Source organism: Balaenoptera physalus (genome assembly GCF_965194825.1).
Source record: "Balaenoptera physalus genome assembly, chromosome: 13".
Taxonomy (NCBI): domain Eukaryota; kingdom Metazoa; phylum Chordata; class Mammalia; order Artiodactyla; family Balaenopteridae; genus Balaenoptera; species Balaenoptera physalus.
Window position 1 is genome coordinate 93,260,780 of NC_138892.1, and position 27,093 is coordinate 93,287,872.

The following is a 27,093-nucleotide window of genomic DNA, read 5'->3' on the forward strand; positions in this document are numbered from 1 at the left end:
TTAATTTCTAAATCTCAGAAGTAACAAAATCATGTTAAGGGTCCATAGTGATCATTCATGTTTATCGCTTTGTAGATGAAAAAAATTAAGACCCAGAAGAGTACGTATTTTATCAACAGATAGACTTCTAGTTTAGGACTGGATAAGGGACCATGACACGTGGGCACACAAAGTGCATTTGTACATGAGTAGCTTCAAAGTGAACTTTTCCTCAAGGAGAGGATAACTTCTAAAATTGAGTGTTAATTAAATTAACTGTAATTACTATTAACTTAAGTAACTGTAATTTTTTACCTGACAATGCTTCCTAAAAACAGTTTTTAGGATGAGGGTGGCAATGATTCTGTTCTAGCCTGAATAGCAAATAGAGTGGACATAGGCAATAACCATTTCTTCCATGCCTGGTCACCATATTAGCAGAAATAGTTGTGGGAACAGGATCTGCTTAGTGAAAGAATATAAACCTTGGAGAAACATAAAATCTATGTTCAAAAATTTGAGGGGTGTCCAATGGTAAATGGTGTAAATTAGTTTCGAATCTTAAGTGATTTAAATAGAATTACTAGAAATGTGTAAAAAAATATAAGTAGAAACATAAAGAATATGTATAGAAACTGAAACGGACTCGTGTGTGTGTGTGTGTGTGTGCGCTTCAAGTATAGACATTGTCTTACTTTCCTTGTAAGGAAAACATTGGAAATAATCAGAAGTATTGGGAGGTAGCAAGTTCTCTTTCTTTTTTTTTTTTTGAAGAACAAATGCCTTTTATTTTTTATTTTATTTTTTAATAACTATTTATTTATTTATTTTTGGCTGCGTTGGGACTTTGTTGCTGCATGCTGGCTTTCTCTAGTTGCGGTGAGCAGGGGCTACTCTTCTTTGTGGTGCACGGGCTTCTCATTGCGGTGGCTTCTCTTGCTGAGGAGCATGGGCTCTAGGAGTGAGGGCTTCAGTAGTTGTGGCATGCGGGCTCAGTAGTTGTGGCTCACGGGCTTAGTTGCTCCACGGCATGTGTGATCTTCCTGGACCAGGTCTCGAACCCGTGTCCCCTGCATTGGCAGGTGGGTTCTTAACCACTGTGCCACCAGGGAAGTCCCACAAGTTCTCTTTCAATGGAGGGATGCAAACAGAAATTGAATGAATTTTGGGGAAAGATACTATGGTGGTTAGAAGGTCAGCTGGAAGCTGAGTTGAGTAACTTTAAGGTCCCTTTCAGCCCTGAGGATCTGTTAAATATTCAACTTGATTAACTTGGATGACATCACGTAGTTTTATATGACTTCTGTGCGATTCTGTCCTAATGTGAAAACCAAAGTGAAAAAAACCAAAATGGGCAAAGATACTTTTGTTTTCAAAAATGGATGCATTTTATTTTGGAATTTTATATACTCTATGTCAAAGTGAAATTAATTTGGATGTGAACAAAAAGAAATATAGTATCCAATTGTTTCTTTCTTCGAGTGAGTAATTACATAAAATTGTTTAATAAAAAATTATTATTAGCTTTTCAATAACAGTGAATTACACTGCCAAACAAAGGCATGAATTTATTTTGATTTCCATGAATTGCAAATATTTCTGCCAGGACAATAGACATCAACATTATTGAAACTCTTGTAGAATTAAATAAATATATAGACATAGTAGTTTATTTGAAATCTTTGCAATGTTTTAATAAATTTCTTTTTTTAGCCAATGAATTTATTCTTCACACCACGAAGTTCATTACCAGAATATATCCCAAAGCAACAAGAACCGACTCTTCTAATTTTAATCCTCAAGAATTTTGGAATGTAGGTTGTCAAATGGGTATGTTACATAGGATATTGAGTTTTTTGCAAAAATAAGATAAAATTAATTCATTTTGTGAATTAATAAAAGATTCATGAAAAGACCTTCCTTTGAAGAATTTTCGACCCTGGGTGTTTTGGAGTCAAGCAATGATGAATCATTGGCTTCAAGGGTTGAAGTTATTCCTAAATAGGTTGAAAAGGGTAAATCTAGGTGAGGGTAGAAGCATGGAGGTTAAATTCATGAAGAGTTTGCATGGGAATTGTAGGAAGGGGAAAAAGAAACCAAAAAGAGATGTAAGAGGACAGTGAAGGTCAAGTCCTTTGCCTGAAAGATTTGCTAAGGGCCTCTTCAAATCAAGTGACCTCTGCTTTTTGTACTTTAATCACTTCTGCATTCATAGTATTGAAAAGTAAGACTGCATAGCTTTGTATTTGTCCTTGACTGACTCTCCTTATTCCAAATTGATCAACTGGTGTACCAGTGGGACGAACCAGTCAGAAAGTGCCAGGTGTTAACCCTTCTGCTGCTGAATTGTGACAAGGCCCATAGGTTTTCAGAGAGGGAGGGAGCGGGGTCAGGATGGTAGGGAGGGCAGTGGGGGGTAGATGGTGGTACTGCATATAGTGGCTATTTACCAGCCTATATGGAGTTGTTTCCATATTTTAACAACAATTATTGCTCTGCCTGTTCCTCGCTTTCTCCTCAAGTGATTACAGTACCTCTTTAGACCTGAAAGTTTATGATACAGTTGGTGTCTTCCCTTCTAGCATTTAATGTACCGATTTTCTTTACTCTCATATTTCCTGAATGTTTTCTGACATGTACATTGCTATTCTATAATCTATGCTGTATGCCATTTTGATTTTTTAACTCAAAGCTGTAAAATAATTTGCAGATTAAATTTTGAAACTCACCTTCATATGTTAACAAAGACATGGCAAAAGGAAAGGTTTAAAAATCATGATTTATTTGGCTAATGCTTGCTCTTAAAATGTTCGAAGATATATAATTCATGATTAGGTTTCAGTAAACTGTTTAATTGCGTTTCTTTAGATATACCCTCTATTTCCTGACCATGTCAAAATAGTCTTTTTCCCTCACAGTGGCCTTAAATTTCCAGACCCCTGGTCTGCCAATGGATCTTCAAAATGGGAAATTTTTGGATAATGGTGGTTCTGGATATATTTTGAAACCACACTTCCTAAGAGATAGTAAAACAAAGTTCAATCCAAATAAAGCACAAATGGACAGTAATCCAATCATACTTATGATAAGGGTAAGATTAATTTCTTTTTCTTTTACCTTTATTGGCTATGATATAAGCTAGATAGTATGCATTAATATTTTTAGTTCTATTGATTTTCTTTAATGCCTTTTAAATTTCTGTTAATCTTTTCAGGTAATGTAGGTGGGTGGTATTTCAACATCCTTCCATATCTGAAAAATGTCTTTCTGTTGCCTTTTTGCATGAATGAAAAAAATTGCATAGTTCTAATTACAGGAACTAGTCTAGTTGTTCTAATTGTTGTTCTAGTGAGAAGATGGGGTGTTTCAGCCACTTTTTCAGATCCCTTCCTAATCCACACAAATCTCATTGATGTGCTTCTGTGGATTTCTTCTTTCCTTTTTAGTCTATATGCAAGCGATTCTTTCTCACTTTCATTTGTGGGTGAGAAAGAATTTCTTAATCCTCATCTCAAACTAAACATTCCCCTTGTATTCTTTTATACACGTTCACATTATACACATTCACTGTTTCAACCACAAACAATGCTCAAATCTGACCTCATTTTTGGACTATAAAGGCTTATTTTTAATAGCCTACTTAACATCCTTACCAATATTCTGTCAAACTTAAAATATTAAAGCCTGAACATCCCTTCCTCATCAAATCTACTTCTATTTTATTTAAATCTCAGGGAATTGAGTCAAATTCCTTGACTCAATTAACTCAGGCAAGAAAAGTGGGAGCTATTCTCGTCTTCCACATCTCCTTCACTTCCCATGTCCGATTCATTTCTAAGTTCTGTAGATCTCACTTTAAATGTCTTCCTTATCCATCCCCTTGATCTGATGTCATTTGTGACTGTCTTTTGTTTAGGGGTCTGTTACCTGTCATCACCTCCATTCCTTTGGCTTCCTAAGGGGTTTTCAGGTAGTCTTGTCTCAGTTGTCCTGATCCATCTTCCACAAGTCAACCAGAGAGATTTTGCTGCAGTGCTAATCTTATCATGCCTACTTAATATTTATTTGTGTCTCCTGATTGTTTTCTTAGTCTGGCTTTGTCCTACTCCTCTAGCCTCATCTCTCACTTCTTCCAGCCTTTCAACCCATTCTGAAACTGTATGGAAACCTTCTTTTTTGTCCACAATGACTCTTCTATGTATTGCATATGCTATTTCCTTTGATTGGACTACTCTTCCATCCTTCATCTGCCTATTGCATTCTGACTCATTTTTCAATACTTTAAGTGTCACTTCTTTTTGGAAGCGTTTTCTTGTGCTAAGTTGTGCTTCTTTTGAATTCTTCTGTTTTTCCGTAACACCCTATACATGCATACATTATGGCACTTACCACACTGTAAATTATAATTATCTACTTGTTATACTTGTCTTTCTCCCCCCACTTGTCTGAGGGTCCTTTAGGGATAAGGACTGTGTTTTGTTCAACCCTTATCCACAGTGACTGACACAAAGTATATGCTCAATACATGTAGGTTAATTGAATGAATGATTTCTTTTTCAAGTTGAGAATACTAAAGAGAATATATGTGCTCTTTTATTGCGAAAGTGAAGATGAAGGCTATCTGGTATGCATAGATGTTTACAAATGCCACCTGTTTGTATTCTGTTTGTATTCTCATGTAGGGGTGTAAGTGATGTGGTGTGAAAGAGGCAGGGTTGATGATTTTCCTAGGAAGCTGCTGCCATAGCCATGTGTGTCTTCCCCTCTTGTTCTGATTGTTCTAGGGAGCTTTGTGATTACATTATGACTTGCACAAATTGTGGAGAGCATGATTTGGGAATAAAAAAACCTAGTTTTGCCATTAGCTTTCTTATGTCCTTGATGAAGCCGTTTAACATTTCTGGTTTACTCTTTGTCAACTGTAAACAGAGAACTTTGGATTAAACCAGTTATTTTCAAGCTTATAAAAATTAAGGTATCATTTTCAAAGTTTAAAATCTCGTGTATAAGACCAATAGATGAAAGCAGAAATATCTGGTTGACCACTAAGGGTTTTCTGTTTGACATCCATCCTCTGCAGCGGCCCCTGGAAGGGCTTTGTGAATCAGAGCGTACAAATTATTTGAACAATAAATCTCTAAATTCTATTTCAGTGCTCATACTCTATTATTATTTAGTTATAAATTTTTTTTTGGCATGAGATGCACCTTCTCCATATTGATAAGGGTTTATTACCTGGAGGGCCTATATTCAGCTGATAGGCTCTGGTATCAGTGTACTAGTTTTTCACAGTCAATGTTCTTTCAAGTTACCTTGATATCTAATTATGCTTATTGATAAATGCCCGTTCCATACTGGTTGTTAAATATTTGCACAGTTACTCTGGTTTCTAGCTGATGCCATAATTTGTGGATGTAGGAAAGAAAAAATTACACACTGGCACCTTTTTCTTTTCTTTTCCTTCTTTTTTTCTTTCTTTTTTCACAACAATTATTTATTTGTTCCTCTTTATTATAATCTTCAGAAATTGAAATCATGTCTCAATTTTTTACATTAGTGCACTCTATAAATAAACTAGTACACTTCAAATACTGTTTTTTTTTTTTATTCGGACTTTGTTCCTTAAAGTAAAACAAATCTGTGCTTCAACAATTAGCTTGACTAATAGAAGACTAAATAAAACTATTATTAGTTACTTTGTTAAGCATTTTTCTGCTATCCAGTCCCTAATATATATATGAAATAATTGATTTTGTCAAACTCAGGTTACTTATGATGATATAGAAAGCAATGGTTAAGGTAAAATTTCATGATAAATTATCCAAATATATAAATTATACTGTCAGAAAATGCTATCATAGGAAATTATGTTTTTTCTTATATTTCAGAAGTCATATTTATAGTTTACAATTTTTTTGTTGTATATATACAATATGAATTTGAAAAGAGTTCATGTTTTTGGAGTGACTCAGCCTGAATTACAGTAGAAGGGGACCATAACAATGTTTTTAAAATAAAAATATTTGTTGGACCATCAATCTTGGAGAATGTGGATTCTATTATAATCACGTATTGGTAAAATGGAATAATTTAGACATGTTCCTGGTGTTCATCTATTGATACTTGAGGATAAAATAGTTAAAATTAAAAATTGGCACTATTTTCTACTTTCAGTTTGTTTGTTTTTTTTTTTTTTTGGTGGGAAATGACTTAGTCAATCATGATTTTTGGAAAACCTATTTTATTTTGAAATTAAGCAGTGATGCAGTTTGACATTCTGCTAAATTCTTGAATTCCCTTATTTTTGTGCAGCTCATCAGTGGGATCCAGTTGCCTCCCAGTTATCATTCATCATCTAACAAAGCTGACACATTAGTGAGTGTAGAAATTTTGGGGGTTCCAAATGATCAAATGAAACAGCAGAGTCGTGTAATTAAAAAAAATGGTGAGCTCCTAATATATTTTATCGAACATCTATTAGACTTCTTGTTGAAAAGCTTAAAAATCATATATTGATAGAGCTTTGATACATATTTATTATTCATAAGGAAAAGGTTTTGCATTATGTTCAAGATGACCAAAGTGTTATATGCAGCAAAAACAATTTGACAATGACTTAATGTTGGCTAGATGTATTTTCAGATTACAGATACAAAAATGTATCTGACCTGAAAAATTAGTGCTTTTTCCATTTTTACTTCCTTTTTATGTTTCCTTGTATGACTGAATTAAGAGTGACATTTTGACAGCTGCAAATCTACTTAGCTTCTAGCCTCTGTGTAAAATAAAGAACTTAAGATTTCTCTGATACAGCATGTTACGTAGTTTTACTTCACTACTTGAATTATTTTAGATCAGAGGTCTGTGGCTTCTGACTCAGGCTAAGGATGCCATAGAAACCTACTCGTACAGTATTTGGATAAAAAATTCAGTCATTTTTGCCAGCAGAGAAATGTAGGAATGGAAGAAATTACTTTGGTAAGATCTTCAGTGTTCCAGCATCCCATGATAGTTTAGGTAATACAGAACTGGCATTGTTATTTCTTCTCTGAAGTTGAAATCATGAATGAAATTAGAAAAGTATAGATTCTTGGGGTTGACTCTTAGAATCACATGGGAAGAGAGCTTGCAACTGATCCTTTGAGTCTAGAATCTTCTATGAGTAGATATTCCCAAAATATAGTGGACTTCATTTCAGAGTCTGGAAATATGCTCCAGGCTAAATGGCACAGACAGAGAAGCAGATGCAGTCTTAGTAGTCTTCTTCTTCTTCGGTGATAATCCCCCCCACAAATGTCCAATGTTCAACTCCTCCCAAATCCAGAATATTCCTCCAGCATGGCCCCTAGTGCAAAAGGCATGAAAAAAGGTTTGGGAAGTTTTGCTCCCTCATCCTATATTATCAGTGGGAAGGGATATTAGTGATGACTTCCTGCCTTATTTGGCACCCCTTAGAGTTGAAATGGCAGTGTAAAGAAATGGTAACTGCTATCAGGAAGCTTCTAGTAACCTATCCCTTGTTTTCTCCATCCCCTTACTTGAATCTTCATGACAAAATGTACAGAACATTAATTTATTCAATGCAACCCTTATAAAATACTATGATTCTAGCTCCCATTAGAAATTTGATTGCATCCCTGGGTTTTATGAGAATATACCTACAGAAATTCAATTTGGTTCATCAGACATTACTGGGCCCATTATATTAAAAGCCTGGTTCTAAGTATCAGAAACACTTCAAATCTCTGTTTATTAACTGCATTCTTATGTATGTCCCAACTAATTCTATTGTAGATAGTTTACAGTTCAGAGTGGAATATGAGATATAAGTAAAACTGTTATGAAAAAGTCATTAGTGCTTTAAAGAAAGTACAAAGAATAGTATGGAAGGGGCAAATTTGGAGATGGTTCTTTGCAAATGAGTAGAATTTTTTATAGAGATTGAGGATAAGGGAACTTTTTTCCTTTTTCTTTTTCTTTTTCTTTCCTTTTTTGGCCATGCTGAGAGGCTTGCATGATCTTAGTTCCCTGATCAGGGATTGAACCTGGGCCACGGCAGTGAAAGAGCCAAATCCTAACCACTGGGCTGCCAGGCAATTCCCAAGGATAAGGAAATTTAAGGCAAAAGTAATAATATGAGTGCTAAAACACAGAGAAAACAAAATTCAAACATGTTAGGGAAAAGTAAAGAAGTTCAAATGCAATGTACTTAAGAAAGATTAGTGTGAGATAAAATGAGAAACTTACCTTGGGTATGGTCATGGAAAATAGTGAAAGCCATGATAAGGCAGTAGAAACTTTCTTTTCTGTATAAAATGAATAAAATTAAAACTTTTTAACAGGGATATAAAACACTAAGAGAGTTGAGCGTTCCGGAGATCATTTCTGCAGAGGAGAGAGGACAAAGTGTGTGAGAGAGAGATGAGAAATACAGAATAGAGTTAGATGTGATCTCACGGTTAGAGCATGTAGAAGTCAGGTCCTAAAGAAGGACTGTGGCATCAGAAAAGGAATGGAGGATGCATGTGAGGAAGACCAGCAAGACTAAGGGTGTAGATAACCGGACAGGAGGGATTCTGAGATCACTTAGCTACTAGGGTAGTGGTAGTGTAATGAAAGACGTGAGAGTCTGGGAGGAAAACGATCACATTTGGGTAAGGTGGGGAAGTGATTTTTAACTATATTTGTAACTAATCAAATTTGGTATTCTGGTTTATTTTTTATTTATTTATTTTATTTTGACACTAAAAGGACTTTCATAGATATCTATATATGATTGTGTGTGTGTGTGTGTGTGTGTGTGTGTGTGTGTATGAAAGAGTGAAAGAGAGTATGGTGAAGGAGGGTTGGAGGAGGAAGAATAAATTAGTATAAGAATTTTGTGCAGACATTTTTCAGTGTCTATAAAGAATTGACTCTTAAACCTGCCCCTGTACTCCATTGAATTATTTCTTTTCTTAAGGCAAGGTAAGATGGTTATTATTCCAGTGTGAATCAATTTGTTTAATATTTTTACGGGCATGGACTGCATTCTGGATTACTTCCTAGTAAATGTGCTCTTGTGACCACAGATGCACCATAGAAAACATAGATATGGTATAATTAGTCATAAATGCTTCAATACTTCTTGAAATGTAACTCAAAAGACAGATGTATTGAAGTAGTAGGTGTAGCTTGCCTTTGTACAATGAAAAATAATACATTATTTTTCTCTGAACTTTTGAGTTTTTATTAAGTAAGAGTGTATATTTGATCTGGATGTGAATTTCTTGATTCCATTCAATTATGCTTCATTTTTGTCTGATTTGGGTCACATTGTGATACAATTTGGATTTCTTGTTTGGCAAGAGAGTGTTTGGGATAATCTATTTTGCTAAGGACATAAATTACTCATCGACTTTGTTTTTTTTTTTTAACATCTTTATTGGAGTATAATTGCTTTACAATGGTGTGTTAGTTTTCTGCTTTATGACAAAGTGAATCAGCTATACGTATACATATATCCCCATATCTCCTCCCTCTTGGGTCTCCCTCCCTCCCTATCCCACCCCTCTAGGTGGTCACAAAGCACCGAGCTGGTCTCCTTGTGCTATGCGGCTGCTTCCCACTAGCTATCTATTTTACATTTGGTAGTGTATATATGTCCATGCCACTCTCTCACTTTGTCCCAGCTTACCCTTCCCCCTCTCCCTGTCCTCATCATGTAGTTTTGATGAAGCTCAATGAGTTGAAATTGAATAGAAGTAGTTCAAGTTCATGGGGAGATTATATCAGACAGGTTGGGTTAGATCAAACAACCCATACAAAGATAACACAAATTTAGTTCTAACTCATGCTTACTCAATGTCTTAGTTCAGGCTGCTACAGCAGCAACAAAAACAGACTGGTTGGCTTAAAACATAGGAATTTATTTTCTCACAGTTCTAGAGGTTAGAAATCCATGGTCACATTCTGATGAGGGTACTCTTCCTGGTTTGTACGCAGCTGTTTTCTTGCTGTATCCACCTCACATGGCAGAGCCAGATTATTTCTCTTGTGTCTCTCCTTATGAGGGCATTAATCCCATTCTTGGGGGCTCCAACCTCATGACCCAATTAATCCCCCAAGGCCCCACCTCAAAATAGCATCACGGTGGGGATAAGGACTTCAACATCTGAATGAGGGGGCAAAAACATTCATTCCATAGCACTCATACAGTCTATCACACATGGGCAATAAGCTTCTGTTTATTGGTTTGTGTGTGTGTGTGTGTGTTAGTTTCTCTTTAAAACAAAGTGAATCAGCTATACATATACATATATCCCCATATCTCTTCCTCTTGCGTCTCCCTCCCTCCCACCCTCCATATCCCAGCTGTCTAGGTGGTCACAAAGCACCGAGCTGATCTCCCTGTGCTACGTGGCTGCTTCCCACTAGCTATCTATTTTACATTTGGTAGTGTATATATGTCCATGCCACTCTCTCACTTCATCCCAGCTTACCCTTCCCCCTCGCCGTGTCTGCAAGTCCATTCTCTAGTAGGTCTGCATCTTTATTCCTGTCCTGCCACTAGGTTCTTCATGACCACCTTTTTTTTTTTAGATTCCATATGTATGTGTTAGCATATGGTATTTGTTTTTCTTTTTCTGACTTACTTCACTCTTTATGACAGACTCTAAGTCCATCCACTTCACTACAAATAAATCAGTTTCGTTTCTTTTTATGGCTGAGTAATATTCCATTGTATGTATGTGCCACATCTTCTTTATCCATTCATCTGTCGATGGACACTTAGGCTGCTTCCATGTCCTGGCTATTGTAAATAGAGCTGCAGTGAACATTGTGGTACATGACTCTTTTTGAATTATGGTTTTCTCAGGGTATATGCCCAGTAGTGGGATTGCTGGGTCGTATGGTAGTTGTATTTTAGCTTTTTAAGGAACCTCCATACTGTTTTCCATTGGGGCTGTATCAATTTACATTTCCACCCACAGTGCAAGAGGGTTCTCTTTTCTCCACACCCTCTCCAGCATTTACAGTTTGTAGATTTTTTGATGATGGCCATTCTGACTGGTGTGAGGTGATACCTCATTGTAGTTTTGATTTGCATTTCTCTAATGATTAGTGATGTTGAGCATTCTTTCATGTGTTTGTTGGCAATCTGTATGTCTTCTTTGGAGAAATGTCTACTTAGGTCTTCTGCCCATGTTTGGATTGGGTTGTTTATTTTTTTGATATGAAGCTGAATGAGCTGCTTATAAATTTTGGAGGTTAATCCTTTGTCAGTTGCTTCAATGCAAATATTTTCTCCCATTCTGAGGGTTGTCTTTTTGCCTTGTATATGGTTTCCTCCACTGTGCAAAAGCTTTTAAGTTTCATTAGGTCCAATTTGTTTATTTTTGTTTTTATTTCCATTTCTCTAGGAGGTGGGTGAAAAAGGATCTTGCTGTGATTTATGTCATAGAGTGTTCTGCCTATGTTTTCCTCTAAGAGTTTTAGAGTGTCTGGCCTTACATTTAGGTCTTTAAATCATTTTGAGTTTATTTTTGTGTATGGTGTTAAGGAGGGTTCTAATTTCATTCTTTTACATGTAGCTGTCCCGTTTTCCCAGCAGCACTTATTGAAGAGGCTGTCTTTTCTGCATTGTATATTCTTACCTCCTTTATCAAAAATAAAGTGACCATATGTGCGTGGGTTTCTCTCTGGGCTTTCGATCCTGTTTCATTGACCTATATTTCTGTTTTTGTGCCAGTACCATACTGCAGCTTTGTAGTATAGTCTGAAGTCAGGGAGCCTGATTCCTCCAGCTCCGTTGTTCTTTACCAAGGTTGCTTTTGCTATTTGGGGTCTTTTGTGTTTCCATACAAATTGTGAAATTTTTTGTTCTAGTTCTGTGAAAAATGTCATTGGTAGTTTGATAGGGATTGCATTGAATCTGTAGATTGCTTTGGGTAGTATAGTCATTTTCACAATGTTGATTCTTCCAATCCAAGAACATGATATATCTCTCCATCTGTTTGTATCATTTTTAATTTCTTTCATCAGTGTTTTATAGTTTTCTGCATACAGGTCTTTTGTCTCCTTAGGTAGGTTTATTCCTAGGTATTTTATTCTTTTTGTTGCAATGGTAAATGGGAATGTTTCCTTAATTTCACTTTCAGATTTTTCATCGTCAGTGTATAGGAATGCAAGAGATTTCTGTGCATTAATTTTGTATCCTGCTACTTTACCAGATTCATTGATTAGCTCTAGTAGTTTTCTGGAAGCATCTTTAGGATTCTCGATGTATAGTATCATGTCACCTGCAAACAGCGACAGCTTTACTTGTTCTTTCCGATTTGGATTCCTTTTATTTCTTTTTCTTCTCTGATTGCTGTGGCTAACACTTCCAAAACAATGATAAATAATAGTGGTGAGAGTGAGCAACCTTGTCTTGCTCCTGATCTTAGTGGAAATGGTTTCAGTTTTTCACCATTGAGGACGATGTTGGCTGTGGGTTTGTCATATATGGCCTTTATTACGTTGAGGTAAGTTCCCTCTATGCCTACTTTCTGGAGGGTTTTTATCATAAATGGGTGTTGAATTTTGTCAAAAGCTTCTTCTGCATCTAGGGATATGATCATGTGGTTTTTATTCTTCAATTCGTTAATATGGTGTATCACATCGATTGATTTGCGTATATTGAAGAATCCTTGCATTCCTGGGATAAATCCCACTCGATCATGGTGTATGGTCCTTTTAGTGTGTTGTTGAATTCTGTTTGCTAGTATTTTGTTGAGGATTTTCGCATCTATGTTCATCAGGGATATTGGCCTGTAGTTTTCTTTCTTTGTGACATCTTTGTCTCGTTTTGTTATCAGGGTGACGGTGGCCTCGTAGAATGAGTTGGGGAGTGTTCCTCCCTCTGCTATATTTTGGAAGACTTTGAGAAGGATAGGTGTTAGCTCTTCTCTAAATGTTTGATAGAATTCGTCTGTGAAGCCATCTGGTCCTTGGCTTTTGTTTGTTGGAAGATTTTTAATCACAGTTACAGTTTCAATGCTTGTGATCAGTCTGTTCATATTTTCTATTTCTTCCTGGTTCAGTCTCAGAAGGTTGTGCTTTTCTAAGAATTTGTCCATTTCTTCCAGGTTGTCCATTTTTTTGGCATAGAGTTGCTTGTAGTAATCGCTCATGATCCTTTGTATTTCTGCAGTGTCAGTTGTTACTTCTCCTTTTTCATGCCTAATTCTATTGATTTGAGTCTTCTCCCTTTTTTTCTTGAGTCTGGCTAATGGTTTATCATTTTGTTTATCTTCTCAAGGAAGCAGCTTTTAGTTTTATTGATCTTTGCTATTATTTCCTTAATTTCTTTTTCATTTCCTTCTGACCTGGTCTTCATGATTTCTTTCCTTCTGCTAACTCTGTGGTTTTTTTGTTCTTCTTTCTCTAATTGCTTTAGGTGTAAGATTAGGTTGTTTATTTGAGATGTTTCTTGTTTCTTGAGGTAGAATTGTATTGCCATAAACTTCCCTCTTAGAACTGCTTTTGCTGCATCCCATAGGTTTTAGGTCGTCGTGTTTTCATTGTCATTTATTTCTAGGTGTTTCTTTATTTCCTCTTTGATTTCTTCAACAATCTCTTGGTTATTAAGTAGTGTATTGTTTAGCCTCCATGTGTTTGTATTTTTTATAGTTTTTTTTCCCATAATTGATATCTAGTCTCATAGCGTTGTGGTCGGAAAAGATACTTGATACGATTTCAATTTTCTTAAATTTACCAAGGCTTGATTTGTGACCCAAGATATGATCTATCCTGGAGAATGTTCCATGAGCACTTGAGAAGAAAGTGTATTCTGTTGTTTTTGGATGGAATGTCCTATAAATATCAAGTAAGTCCATCTTGTTTAATGTATCACTTAAAGCTTGTGTTTCCTTATTTATTTTCATTTTGGGTGATCTGTCCATTGGTAAAAGTGAGGTGTTGTTAAAGTCCCCTACTATAATTGTGTTACTGTCGATTTGCCCTTTTATGGCTGTTAGTATTTTCCTTATATATTGAGGTGCTCCTATGTTGGGTGCATAGATATTTACAATTGTTATATCTTCTTGGATTCATCCCTTGATCATTATGGAGTGTCCTTCTTTGTCTCTTATAACAGTCTTTATTTTAAAGCCTATTTTTTCTGATATGAGAATTGCTACTCCAGCTTTCTTTTGATTTCCTTTTGCATGGAATATCTTTTTCCAACCCCTCACTTTCAGTCTGTAGTGTCCCTAGGTCTGAAATGGGTCTCTTGTAGACAGCATATATACAGGTCTTGTTTTTGTATCCATTCAGCCAGTCTATGTCTTTTGGTTGGAGCATTTAATCCACTTACATTTAAGGGAATTACTGATATGAATGTTCCTATTACCATTTTCTTAATTGTTTTGAGTTTGTTATTGTAGGTCTTTTCCTTCTCCTGTGTTTCCTGCCTAGAGAGGTTCCACTAGCATTTGTTGTAAAGCTGGTTTGGTGGTGCTGAATTCTCTTAGCTTTTGCTTGTCTCTAAAGGTTTTAATTTGTCCCTCGAATCTGAATGAGATCCTTGCTGGGCAGAGTAATCTTTGTTGTAGGTTTTTTCCCTTTCATCACTTTAAATATGTCCTGCCACTCCCTTCTGGCTTGCAGAGTTGCTGCTGAAAGATCAGCTGTTAACCTTATTGGGATTCCCTTGTATGTTTTTGTTTTTTTCCTTGCTGCCTTTAATATTTTTTCTTTGTAATTAATTTTTGATAGTTTGATTAATATGTGTCTTGGCATGTTTCTCCTTGGATTTATCCTGTATGGCACTCTCTGTGCTTCCTGGACTTGATTATCTCCTTTCCCATATTAGGGAAGTATTCAAATATAATCTCTTCAAATATGTTCTCAGTCCCTTTCTTTTTCTCTTCTTCTTCTTGGACCCCTATAATTTGAATGTTGGTGACTTTAATGTTGTCTCAGAGGACTCTGAGATTGTCCTCAATTCTCTTCATTCTTTTTTCTTTATTCTGCTCTGCAGTAGTTATTTCCACTGTTTTATCTTCCAGATCACTTATCCCTTCTTCTGCCTCAGTTATTCTGCTATTGATTCCTTCTAGAGAATTTTAAATTTCATTTCTTGTGTTGTTCATCATTGTTTATTTGCTCTTTAGTTCTTCTAAGTCCTGGTTAAATGTTTCTTGTATTTTCTCCATTCTATTTCCAAGATTTTGGATCATCTTTACTATCATTATTCTGAATTCTTTTTCAGGTAGACTGCCTATTTCCTCTTCATTTGTTTGGTCTGGTGGGTTTTTACCTTGCTCCTTCATCTGCTGTGTATTTCCCTGTCTTCTCATTTTCCTTAACTTACTGTGTTTGGGATCTCCTTTTTGCAGGCTGCAGGTCTGTAGTTTCCATTGTTTTTGGTGTCTGCCCGTGGTAAGGTTGGTTCAGAGTGTGGTATGCTTCCCAGTGGAGGGGACTGGTGCCTGTGTTCTGCTGGATGAGGCTGGATCTTGTCTTTCTGGTGGGCAGGACCATGGTGGTGTGTTTTGGGGTGTCTGTGAACTTATTTTGATTTTAGGCAGCCTCTCTGCTAATGGGTGGGGTTGTGTTTCTTTCTTGCTAGTAGTTTGGCATAGGGTGTCCAGCACTGTAGCTTGCTGGTCGTTGAGTGCAGCTGAGTGTTGGTTTTGAGATGGAGATCCCTGGGAGATTTTACCTGCTTAATATTAAGTGGAGCTGGGAGGTCTCTGGTGGACCAATGTCCTGACCTTGGCTCTCCCACCTCAGAGGCACAGGCCTGACACCCTGCCAGAGCACCGACCCCATCCACCACACTGCTCAGAATAAAAGGGAAAAAAAAAGAAAGAAAGAAAAATAAAATAAAATAAGGTTATTACAATAAAAAATAAAAAATAATTATTAAAAAAAATTTAAAAAGTAATTTAAAAAAAGAAAGAAAGAAAGAAAAAAGAGAGCCACCAAACCAAAAAACAAATCCCCCAATGATAAGAAGCACTAAAAACTATACTAAAGAAAAAAAAAAAAAGGACAGACAGAATCCTAGGACAAATGGTAAAAGCAAAGCTATACAGACAAAATCACACACAGAAGCATACACATACACACTCACAGAAAGAGAAAGAGAAAAAATATATATATATGTCATTGCTCCCAAAGTCCACCGCCTCAATTTGGGATGATTTGTTGTCTATTCAGGTATGCCACAGATGCAGGGTAAATCAAGTTGATTGTGCAGATTTAATCCGCTGCTCCTGAGGCTGCTGGGAGAGATTTCCCTTTCTCTTCTTTGTTCGCACAGCTTCTGGGGTTCAACTTTGGATTTGGCCCCGTCTTTACATGTAGGTCACCTGAGGGCATCTGTTCCCTTTTGGGAGGTCTGAGTTCTTCTGCCAGCGTTCAGTAGGTGTTCTGTATGGGTTGTTTCCACATGTAGATGTATTTCTGATATATTTGTGGGGAGGAAGGTGATCTCTAGTCTTACTCTTCTGCCATCTTGAAGCTCCTCCTTGACTCTGGATTTTAAAATGAGCAGTTAGTCAAAAGAAGGATCAGGAGCTGACTTGAGAGCAAACATTAGTGAGCTCTCATTCCAACAACTGTCTATAGAGCTCTTCTCATAACAGGACCTGATATAGAAAAATGATGTTATTTAACTTCCTCATGTCTCAGTTTCTTTGTTAATAAAGTGCTGGAACACAACAGTCATATTGTATAATAGTGAAACGTTTCCATTCTGAAATCCGACTCCATTTGTTTGACTTCCTGCCCGAGCACTTAATGGCTATTTATGTGAAACCCATCAGAGCTTATGAAACATCTTTGTGGCTCAGTTTTCTCATCTGTAAGTGTGGATAGAAATAACCCTGATAGGGTTTTTGTGAGGATTAAATGAGATTATCTGCTTAAAGTTTATAGGATATTGCCCAGAAATTGTAGACACCTAATAAGTGTTATTATTGTCATTATTATTCCTTTCTCATTGGGTGCATTAAAATTTTAAGTGCTCTAAACCCCAAGCTTTTATTATTACTATTAAAAGTGTTGAAAATAAGAATTTTAGAGAACAGATATTATACATTTTTCTCTAGGGATGGTGTTTGATTTTTTTTTTGGTTGTATCTCTTTCTTTATATTTCAGCTTTTAGTCCAAGATGGAATGAAACATTCACATTTATTATTCACGTGCCAGAATTGGCATTGATACGTTTTGTTGTTGAAAATCAAGGTTTAATAGCTGGGAATGAATTTCTTGGGCAATATACTCTACCAGTTCTATGCATGAACAAAGGTAATATTCCTAAAAGTAAGATGATTGTGCTAATGTTTATATATAATTTGAGTTTACCAAAGACATGCTTTTGTATACCAAATAGCTCTCTCCACGACAGTCAGATGTAAAGGAAAATTTATGTATTGACACATATTTTCTCCCAGTGGAATTCTAGAAATGTGTTCTGATACAAAAGGTGGGGTTGGGGAGTGGGATTTCTAGGAAGACTAATTAGACAAACTTGACTTGTATGAGAATTTCTCTACATGGACATAGCTCTCTTGTTTCAGTTAAGAGTAGGCATGACTACTGTGAAGGAATGAAGGATGGGAACTGCACAGAAGGGAGAAGCAGTGAGTCCTCCTTCCCACCTGAGGAGATACTGGGAGCCCAAGACTCTCTTTTCTTGACTCTTTCCAGGGCTGCCTTGCAGTCACCTTTCAGGGGTGACTTACACTGTGCTCCCAATTCTATCCTTATTTTTACTTTTCTATCACCATCTGAGATGTACCTAGGAAACAGTCTTTCTGAAGCAGAAGAGTGGTGGCTAATTTTGGAGACGCTGCACTTTGAGGGAGGAGAAGTGTGAGCTGTGTGGTGTTTAGTTGGAAGTCGGGATAGAAACTTCAAATATTTTACTTTGGGGGAAAATTAATATATGGGATGGAATATAACTACATAGTCCTAGCTTTTATGTGTGCTTACTGTATTATTTCTCAGGAGCACTACTGGGGCCACTGTTGATGAATTTATTTTTATTGTTCTAATCAAATGTGATTCTTTTTGCAGGTTACCGTCGTGTTCCTCTGTTTTCCAAAATGGGTGAGAGTCTTGAGCCTGCTTCCCTGTTTATTTATGTTTGGTATGTCAGATAGCAACTAATGGTGCCGGACACAGCGTTAGCTGTACATCGCAATAAAACAGCCAGAATGGGTGCCCATATCTTTCTCCTTTTTTTCTAACATAAAGCAAAATAATTATTCTGAGATATTGAGCCAGTTCACTTTTAAATATGCAAAATAGAACAGTGGAAACAAAACAAACTTCAGAGGGTCCCGACAGTGTGGCATTCTCGTCAGCCAATTTCTCCTGCCCCTCTGCTGCTGAGGCTGCTCTTTCAACTTGCTTGTATCATGTTTAATTAGTAGAATTTACAAGATGCTAAAATATGTCTGATTGTATAAGATAGGTTGGCAAGTATTTGGCAGTATAAATATGAAATCTAGGAGTGTTTTAATTTCTAGACACCCACTACTGCATATTGTAGTGGGATGGAATTAGATTCCCTGGTGTTTGGTGCCCTTTTGAATCCTGGAGAGCAATTAGCCCCTGCATTCTCAGACTAGTTCTCGGATGCTGTGCAATGGATTGGGTACCCTGTAATTATACAGACACTCTTATGAGTGCATATGATTTTGATTTGCATTCAAACTGCCTCCAGACTCTGAATCTATAAAAAAGATCTACTATGGGGACTTACATGCTTGGATCTCTGAATGAATTTTCAGTGTTTCTGAATCTGCACATTGAGGGTTGCCTCTTGGTCAGAGATGAGATTCCTGTGCTGTTTCATAAAGTGGGCTTCTCACCATCAGCAGGACTTTGCTTTACTAAATGTCATATGTAGAAGAATGTGGTTCATTATTAACTGTTTTTCAAAAAACCAGGCACACTAATACTTGTTCTACCACATTGTTGCATGGTAATGAGATGAAATCACCAGTACAATTTTTGACAAATTAGGGGGCCCTCATAGGTATTTGTTGAAATTAAATCTGAATTTATAACTAAAATAACAAAAACGATTCTTTGTTTGAGATGTTTACTAATGCATTATCAGTTGATGGCCGAAAAAATATACAAAAAAATCACATCTACCATGTTTTACTATTATCATGGTTTAGCCTCAGAACTAAATGTTTAAAATAAAAATGTCACTGGGAATTCAAATATCCAACCCATAAGGAGTCAGATGTCCCAGATTACTCAGTGCATAGTCGTTAAGATCCTCACTCACGGGCTCTCTGGATTTAAGATTAGGGCACAGTCTTCCCAGGAGGGACGCACAGCCAGTTCTCAGAGGCCCTGCTTCTATTTTGCCAGATTACAGGAGGATCTTTACTTATGAATTTATTCATATTGCTTTTATTTTATGAAAAAGCTACTTTCAAATCTACATTAAAACTAAGCTGAATACAAACTCTTAGCGAAGGAGGCCTGGTGGTTCTGTTTACAAAAACGTGGCCACTGTCCTTTGGCCTTAAAACTTCAGGAAGGGCCCTTCAAACAGCTTCGTGTTTGCATGTTTCAGTGCCAGAGGGTAGGAATAGACTCTGGTGTCCATTGTCAGATGTTCATCAGCTACCAGAGCATCACGTCTCTTCAGCAGGTCATTCTTTGGTAAGGAAATTACTTCTGCAAAATCCCCAACTCCTGGCTTTGGCTTAGGCCTTACGCGTTCAGCATCATCTCCATTGATAGTTACTGTCACGATGTGTGCAGTACAATTTGACAAACCTGGATCCATACGTACAGGTGGAGAACATTCAGCAACATCGCCCTTATGGCCAGTTTCTTCCTCAAGCTCCCAAAGAGCAGCTGCTTCTGGGCTTTTGTTGTCATCGATGAGACCCATGGGGAATTCAAGGCAGCAGCCTCCCATTGGTGGTTGGAACTGCTTCACCAGAACGATACATTGGTTGTTTGCAGCACTGGGGTAACCACCTCCCCATCAGCCGACTATCCTTACATGGTGGTTATGCTTCCCAGTTTCCCAAGTTCTCGTTAGGTCAGTAGGATCCCTATAAGTTGTTTTTTTAAGTGTGACCCATTTCAGAAGGATCTTATTTATAATATCTATTGTTCAACCTAATAACAGGTGGGATGTTCAACCCATTAACCCAAGGATTTAACCTTCTCTAAACCCCTAAAGCCTTTTGAAGATCTGGAATTTCATGAGGTTTAAAGACTGTGATCACATGAGTTTTGCAAAGAGTTCATTAATTCTTGCAGCAGGAAAAACTTATTTCTCATTTATACCAATAAGATTTGAAATAAGGAAGGAAAAATGATGTATTTCCTTTTCTCATTTTTCTTCAGGTACCACTCAAACTCAGCTCACTAACTGTGAAGACAAAATCTATCTTTTTTTAAATATTCCTAATTCACTTGTAGAAAAATAACAGTGTTGAGGAGCAGAAGAAAACATAAGAAACAGCTAAAATGAACCCCTGGGCTGTGGTAACAGAAGATCTTTTAACTTTTAAGCTCTTAGTTTAAATGTCATTTCCTCAGGGAAGCCATCCATGATCTCCTAGATTAGGTTACATTCCTTGGTTTATGTTTCCATACAACTGATTAAAGTGACAGCTAGGAAGTGACTTTGTGCTGTCAGGGAGGCCTTGGTGGTGCTAAGAGCTGGCCTGACACTCACAGTCAGGCCATGGTGTTCGTCTGCCAAACCTGAACAGTTTCACATCAGCACCTGACAAGGCCACTCTGTGACCACAGTGGGTAAGGAGAAAAACAGAACCAGTCTGTAATCATGACAGAGCATCTGACAAAAGCATGAATATTGTCCAAACACAAAAGTGCCAAACAGTCCCCAGGAAACATGAATGACTGTCGGATTCTTCACCTACTTCCTTGAACCCTCTCCCAAATCATCTGACACAAGCCTGAATCCAACAGTAAGTCCTTTCCAACACCCTTTCACTGAGACACCCCATGGTTCTTCATTTGCGTGTCTCCCTCATTGCAATGAAGAATCGACCTACTGTGTGTGTTTCTGGTGGTCTTTGGCTGGAAGGCATTAACATAAACCTGGACTCTTCCTTTTGTTACTCTCATTACCTTGTAGTGATCAGTGACAGGAAAGTTTTGTTATGTTGTTAATTTTGACCTTTACTTTTTTCCTGCTTCTGGTTGTTTAGGGCCTCAAATAGAAAACATGCAGAGCACAATCTAGACTTACCCCGACTTTTGTTTGGGGGACAGTGACCACGGGAGGCCACTGATGTTGATTGCTGAGACATAAAGTTGCCCTATTTTTGAAAAGAAGAGTGGAGAAACTCCCTGTAGCTGTAAAAAGGAGGTCTTTATTTTAATTTTGGGTAGGGGGGAGTGTATGGTGTTTTTGAGGGATACAGACACATGCACCCTAGATAGTGCCTCCAGGGGCTCCACTCAAAACCTTTATGCAGATTTCAGGGGTTATCTGGGAGCCACAATGGCAAAAAGCTCATGTTGTGGATTAGGATCCAGAAAATGGAATCGCTTACGTTTAGTGAAGCCCTTATGGGCTTGAACAATGAACATTTTATTGGGAGAATATATGAACTGGATTCCATTTTTCAGGAGTTATTAAAAGTCCATATTTTGGGGTAGTGCATAAGCATTTGTTGAATTACTTTTCTTTCCAAGTAATAACCCTCTGGAAATATTTGTACCAGCAAAGAAAACATTCTTATGATGCATTCTGGATTCTTAGGCCATGAAGTTTGAGCCCTCTGTAGTATTCAGAGTTAAGCTATTTTTACCAGCCACTAGAAATTTCCATTTAAAACATCAAAGGGGTAGATTAAAGTGGAATTTGAGCTTATGAGAGATTGGTCTTCTCTGTGTCTTGCATTCTTACACACCAGTTGAGCACGTGGTGGTGATGGTGGTAGTGGTGGGAGTTGGTGTTAAATTCCTTAAAAACCTACACATTTTCAGGGACTAGTGCCCTCTTTCTACTTCCCATTTGTATACAATTTAACTTTCACACTTTCAGTCACTATTCCTATTCTTTTCCCAGGACAGTCCCTTTTCTAACATGAGAGTTCCATCTCTGCAGTGTTAGCAGTGCCTAACATGTGCCTGATATTAAACAGAAATTAGGGAATTCCCTGGAAGTCCAGTGGTTAGGACTCCCCACTTTCACTGCTGAGGGCCCGACCGGGTCAAGGAACTAAGATCCAGCAAGCTGCATGGCACAGCCTAAATAAATAAATAAATAAACAAATAGAAAATAACCTAAATCCTTGCAGCAATCCTACATTTCATTGTTAATGTAACAGGCTCAGAAACATTGAGTTGCCTAAGGTCTATAGTAAATGACAGAAACACGGTTATTGACCCAAGGCAATCTGGAAAAAAAAAAGTTGACTAAGTTACACAATATACAAAAATTAGCTCAAATGGATATTAGACTTAAATGTTGAATGATAGTGTTTACCAGCTTATTTGCTGCTTTTTATGGAGGGATAGACCTTTGGAGTTTCCTACTCCATCATTTTTGCTGATGTCATTTTCCACCAATATTATTAACATATTCAATTAGTATAATACTTTTCTTACAATGAATGAACCAGTATTGCTACATTATTATTAACTGAAGTCCATACTTTAGTCACATTTCCTTACTTTTTACCTAATGTCACTTTTCTGTTCCTGGGTCCCACCTACGATTCACATTACACTTACTAGTCATATTTCCCGAGGCTGCTATCGGTTGTGACAGTTTCTCACACATTCTTTGTTTGTGATGAACTTGATGGTTTTGAGAACTACTAGTCATGTATTTGGTAGAATGTCTGTCAGTTGGGTTTGAATAATGCTTTTCTCATGATTAGACCAAGGCTACAAGTTTTTGGAAGGAAGACCTCAGAGATAAAGTGCCACTTTCATAAAATCTTATCAAAGGTACATTCTATCAACATGACTTTTCACTGTTGATATGGACCTTTATTACCTGATTGAAGTAGAGTTTGTCAAGTTTCTCCTCTGTAAAGTTCTGTTTTCCCTGCTTTTCATGCCTTACTCTTTGGGAGGAAGTCACTATGTGCAGCCCACACTTAAAGAGTTGGTAGTTACGTTTTACCTTCTAGAAGGCAGAGTATCTATATAAATTGTTTGGAATTCTTCTACATGGTAGAGTCAAACCTCCCACCCCCATTTATTTATTTAATCAGTCATTTATATCAGTATGGGTTTATGGATAACTATTTTATACTTTGAATTATAATCTAATATTCCTTGCCCAACTTGGTCCAGCCTTGATCAGTGAGAGCTCTTCCAGTTGGCACCTGTGTCCTAGGGAATATTTTTCACCCCCATCACTTCATTTGTTTTACTTGGAGGATCACTGCCAGCATATTCCTTACCTGAAGTTGCAGTTGACATATATGAACAGTAAGAGTCTAGCGATAATTAATATTTTTGCCATCAGATCTTCAAAACACTTTCATATCTCACTTTTAAAACTTCCCAAGTCTTGAATAGTATTTTCTTCAATTAAAGTCTTTTTTTCTGATGATATGAGGTTAGGCTTTGCTATTTATTTCCCTCTTATTGTTTCCATATTCTTTTCAGATCGTTTGAGCTGTATTTCTGACTTTTTATTCAGCTTCAACTTTTGGTCTCTTTACTCCCATAGCTCACATAGGATAACATTGTTTCCTGGACCTGAGTGCCTTTTTTACTTTTCCTTTCCCTTTGCTCTCTGGCCCAGGCATTTGTTTTTCTTTCTACTCTCAAAGTTTTGTCTTGAGAAAGATGAAGTCAGTGAATTCCATGTTTGTTCCACATCCCTTGTTCAAACAAGCCTTGACCATCTTGATCCTCTTGAGTAGGTTAGTCCCACCTAAAAGATAATGTTCCTTTCAGACCAACGTTTGCTCCATACTAAGTCTTGACCTGTAACCATCCTGTCTGATTTCCCTTCAGTAAGTCATCTCTTTGTTTCATTTTCCCTTAGAGTACCAGTTCCAGAGATTTTCCAAATATGTTTCCCTAGACCCCCTTGGCAATACTTCTGTTCCTTTGAAAGTTACATAATAATTCTTGGAGTCTTTTACACCTGTTTTCCTGGGTTTCCCTCTCAAATATGACCAGATTTTCTTAATCACTTAATCACTCTGTCAGTTTTTAAGGGATGGTTTCCCAGTTGTTCTTACAAAATGCTGCTGCTTTATGAGGGATCTTTTAAAATTTTTCTAATTTTAGTTCTCTCCAGGATGTCATTATATCTGCTCTCCATTATATCTGCCTTTCCTCTTTTTATCTGATTGATTTTTTTAGGTACCCATCCTCCCTTCTGAACTAGTAACAACTGAAATGTATTGCCCTTTTCTGTTACCTTTTTCAGGAGAAACTGGATTGAAGTCCATCACCTTTTTAACTTTATAGTTCTTTCTCCTGGCTCTTAACATCTCATTTCCCCTTCATATCTGCCCAGCTTATGTTTTAAGATCCCAATATTTCTTTCAAGGAAATATCATTCTCATTACTACTCTGTTTGACGTCTTTTATTTTATTTTCCTTCTTCTACCAGTTTTGTTCTGATGGTAAGAAATTCCAGTTCCTTCTTGATTCCTGGGGTAAATCAGAATTTCAGAGCAAGAGGCTGACGGGCACAGACCTTTAAATTGCTTTCCCAGTTTTGGGGCATTTAATAATCTCAGTCAGTTATATTTTGACCTCAGCCTAGAAAGAGGGCATATTCTCTTTATAAAAAGAATCCCCATTCTTTTTGGTTTAAATATTAATAAAATCCACATCCCTTCTATGACTGGAGGCATGGTTCAAACCTCCAAACTCTAATAATTAGTTTCTTTAATTTTCAAATACAGAGTCTCCTTGAGACTGTGTTGTTTCTGTAACCTAAGGCTGTGGACATGACACACGAATTCAAGTTTGGTCTTGTTTCCTCCACTGCTGTTACCCTAAGGTCACTTCAAAATAACACACACACACACACACACACACACACACACACACACACACATATGAACATGAACACAGTTTGAGGAAGTTGATATAGTAGGCAAGTCTCTGGAGTTAAGAATTTTAAGCTTTAACTTTACTAGAGCTTGTAGCACACTTTGAATTCAGCTACTGTTCAAGATTTCTGGCCTAGTTGTTTTGAGATGTAGCTGAGAAATCCATTAAAGAAAGCAGCCGAATTTTTTTTTTTTTATCACCTAAAGCTTAAAAAGCTTATTTAAGGAAATTTAAAAAGGGTTATCTTTTTCTTATAGTCTATTTTGTTCTAAGGACGAAATCTTACGAGGTCTGTACTCATTAATGCCTAAGGTTTAATGTTACATCCCTTTAATGATAAAAACCAGTCAGTTGGTGCAATCTAAGCCATTATAACCAAGGTTAATTAATCCACCTGGCCCATTCTTACCAAAGCCTAAAGTCTAAGCAGTGTCTCTTGGTCCGCTGAAACTTCTGTGTTAATGCTGTGTTTGCCCCAACATTTTTTTAAGAGAAAAAGCATTAGTTAGGTTTAATTGGTTTATCTAAAATATATTGACAGCATACAGGATCCTATGTTAAGAAATAAAATATATCTTTTTTGTGACACGTGTTACAATATGAGGGTTAAAGTTTCTGGGCAATTGCTTTAATCACTAGAATTTCTCCCATGTGCTATTGAATCTTCACTTTGGGCCTTGATAATGTGTCAATAGTGGTAGCTCTTCGATAATCCACTTCCTCTGGGACTCAAGTCCTGACCTTCAACCATATTTGCTAGAAATGAGTCTGTCACCACAACCCCTTCATTGTTTGATAGCAGTAGCCACAGCATATCTGTGATCGTCAGTTTCTTTTAGCCTGTGCTTTTTGAGATGTCTTAGTTTTCTGTGGAAGTTTCTCAGGGATTTTGAAGGTGAGAATGGAGGGGCAGGGGTTGATGGGGTGGCCAACTGTCCAGTGCTTCCGGTCCCTCACATCCGCTTAACTTAAAAATCTCCCCTCCTCCCCGGATGTGTGTGTATACATTCCATTCAAGAATTCATCTGAATGGAAAGTTTATGCTGCTAGGAGGCATTTGAATGTTATTACTCTGTAAAACTGTAATAATCTCCCCTTTCCCCATCTCATTAGACTTCTTAAAAAAGCAAATAAAATATAGATATAAAAAGGCTAAAAGAGCTGTAAAACATGATATGAATGAGAGTTAAGACTAGGAGCCTTGTTTTTCTTGTTCACTGGTGTGTCATTCAATCATTTGTTCAGGCATTAATTTATAAAGGCTTATTGAGCATCTACTACATACCAGATATTCGTCAGGGCTGGAACAACAGAACAGATGAAGATTCAGTGTTAAATTAGTTTGGTAGGGCTGCCGAAACAAAGTACCACAAACTGGGTGACTTAAACAACAGAAATTTTTTTGTCTCACAGTTCTGGAGCCTAAAAGTCTGAAATTAAGGGGTTAGTTCCTTCCGACAATCTGTTCCATTCATCTCTCCTAGCTTTGGGTAGTTTGCTGGTGTTCCTTGGCTTATAGATGCATCACTTCAATCTCTATGTCATGGTTTCATATGGTGTTCCCTCTAGGTTTGGGTCTGTGTCCAAATTTCCTCCTTTCATAAGGACACCAGTCATATTGGATTAGGAGCCCACCCTACTCTAGTATGACCTCATCTTAACCAACTACATCTACAGTGACCCTATTTCCAAATAAAGCCACATTTTGAGGTTACAGGTGGTTAGGACTTATAAATTTGGAGGACACAGTTCAATCCATAACACCTACATACCATCTGCCTAAATTTAAAAGTTATAAATAAAGCTAAGAAGCCATTAAATACAATATGATTTGTTCTCCTTCATAAACACCTGGGAGGACAGGTGTCTTGGATGTCTTGGAGATCCATGTTGGATTATGGTGACCTAAAGAGGGCTGCCTCCTCCTCCTGAGCCCTCTATATGCCCTGCTTTTTCTTCCTACCCCTGGATCCTTCCTGCACTGTCAGTGGCCTCATGCACATTTGTGGACATTCCAGCTGACACATTCAAGCTGCATCCATACACACTGCAAGCAGCCTGCCCTCGGGCACCACTGGAGCCTAGGC

General features: G+C 37.3%; 1 protein-coding gene and 1 pseudogene across 2 annotated transcripts in view; one reads left to right on the forward strand and one right to left on the reverse strand.

The window, feature by feature from the left end:
* PLCZ1 (phospholipase C zeta 1) overlaps positions 1-18,130 on the forward strand; it is a gene marked incomplete at its 5' end in the record, with an annotated part of 48,561 nt that extends 30,431 nt beyond the window's left edge. The window contains 5 exons of the mRNA XM_082419269.1: positions 1,693-1,809; positions 2,898-3,070; positions 6,292-6,424; positions 17,111-17,260; positions 18,032-18,130. Of these exons, the coding sequence (XP_082275395.1) occupies positions 1,693-1,809; positions 2,898-3,070; positions 6,292-6,424; positions 17,111-17,260; positions 18,032-18,117 (659 nt within the window). The 3' untranslated portion in view covers positions 18,118-18,130. The remainder of the gene's footprint in view (positions 1-1,692; positions 1,810-2,897; positions 3,071-6,291; positions 6,425-17,110; positions 17,261-18,031) is intronic.
* Positions 18,131-19,502: 1,372 nt separating this feature from the next.
* Positions 19,503-26,863, reverse strand: LOC309641238 (ADP-sugar pyrophosphatase pseudogene; annotated as a pseudogene). Its single transcript has one exon. The product of its transcript is annotated as an ADP-sugar pyrophosphatase pseudogene (transcript).
* Positions 26,864-27,093: the final 230 nt, after the last annotated feature.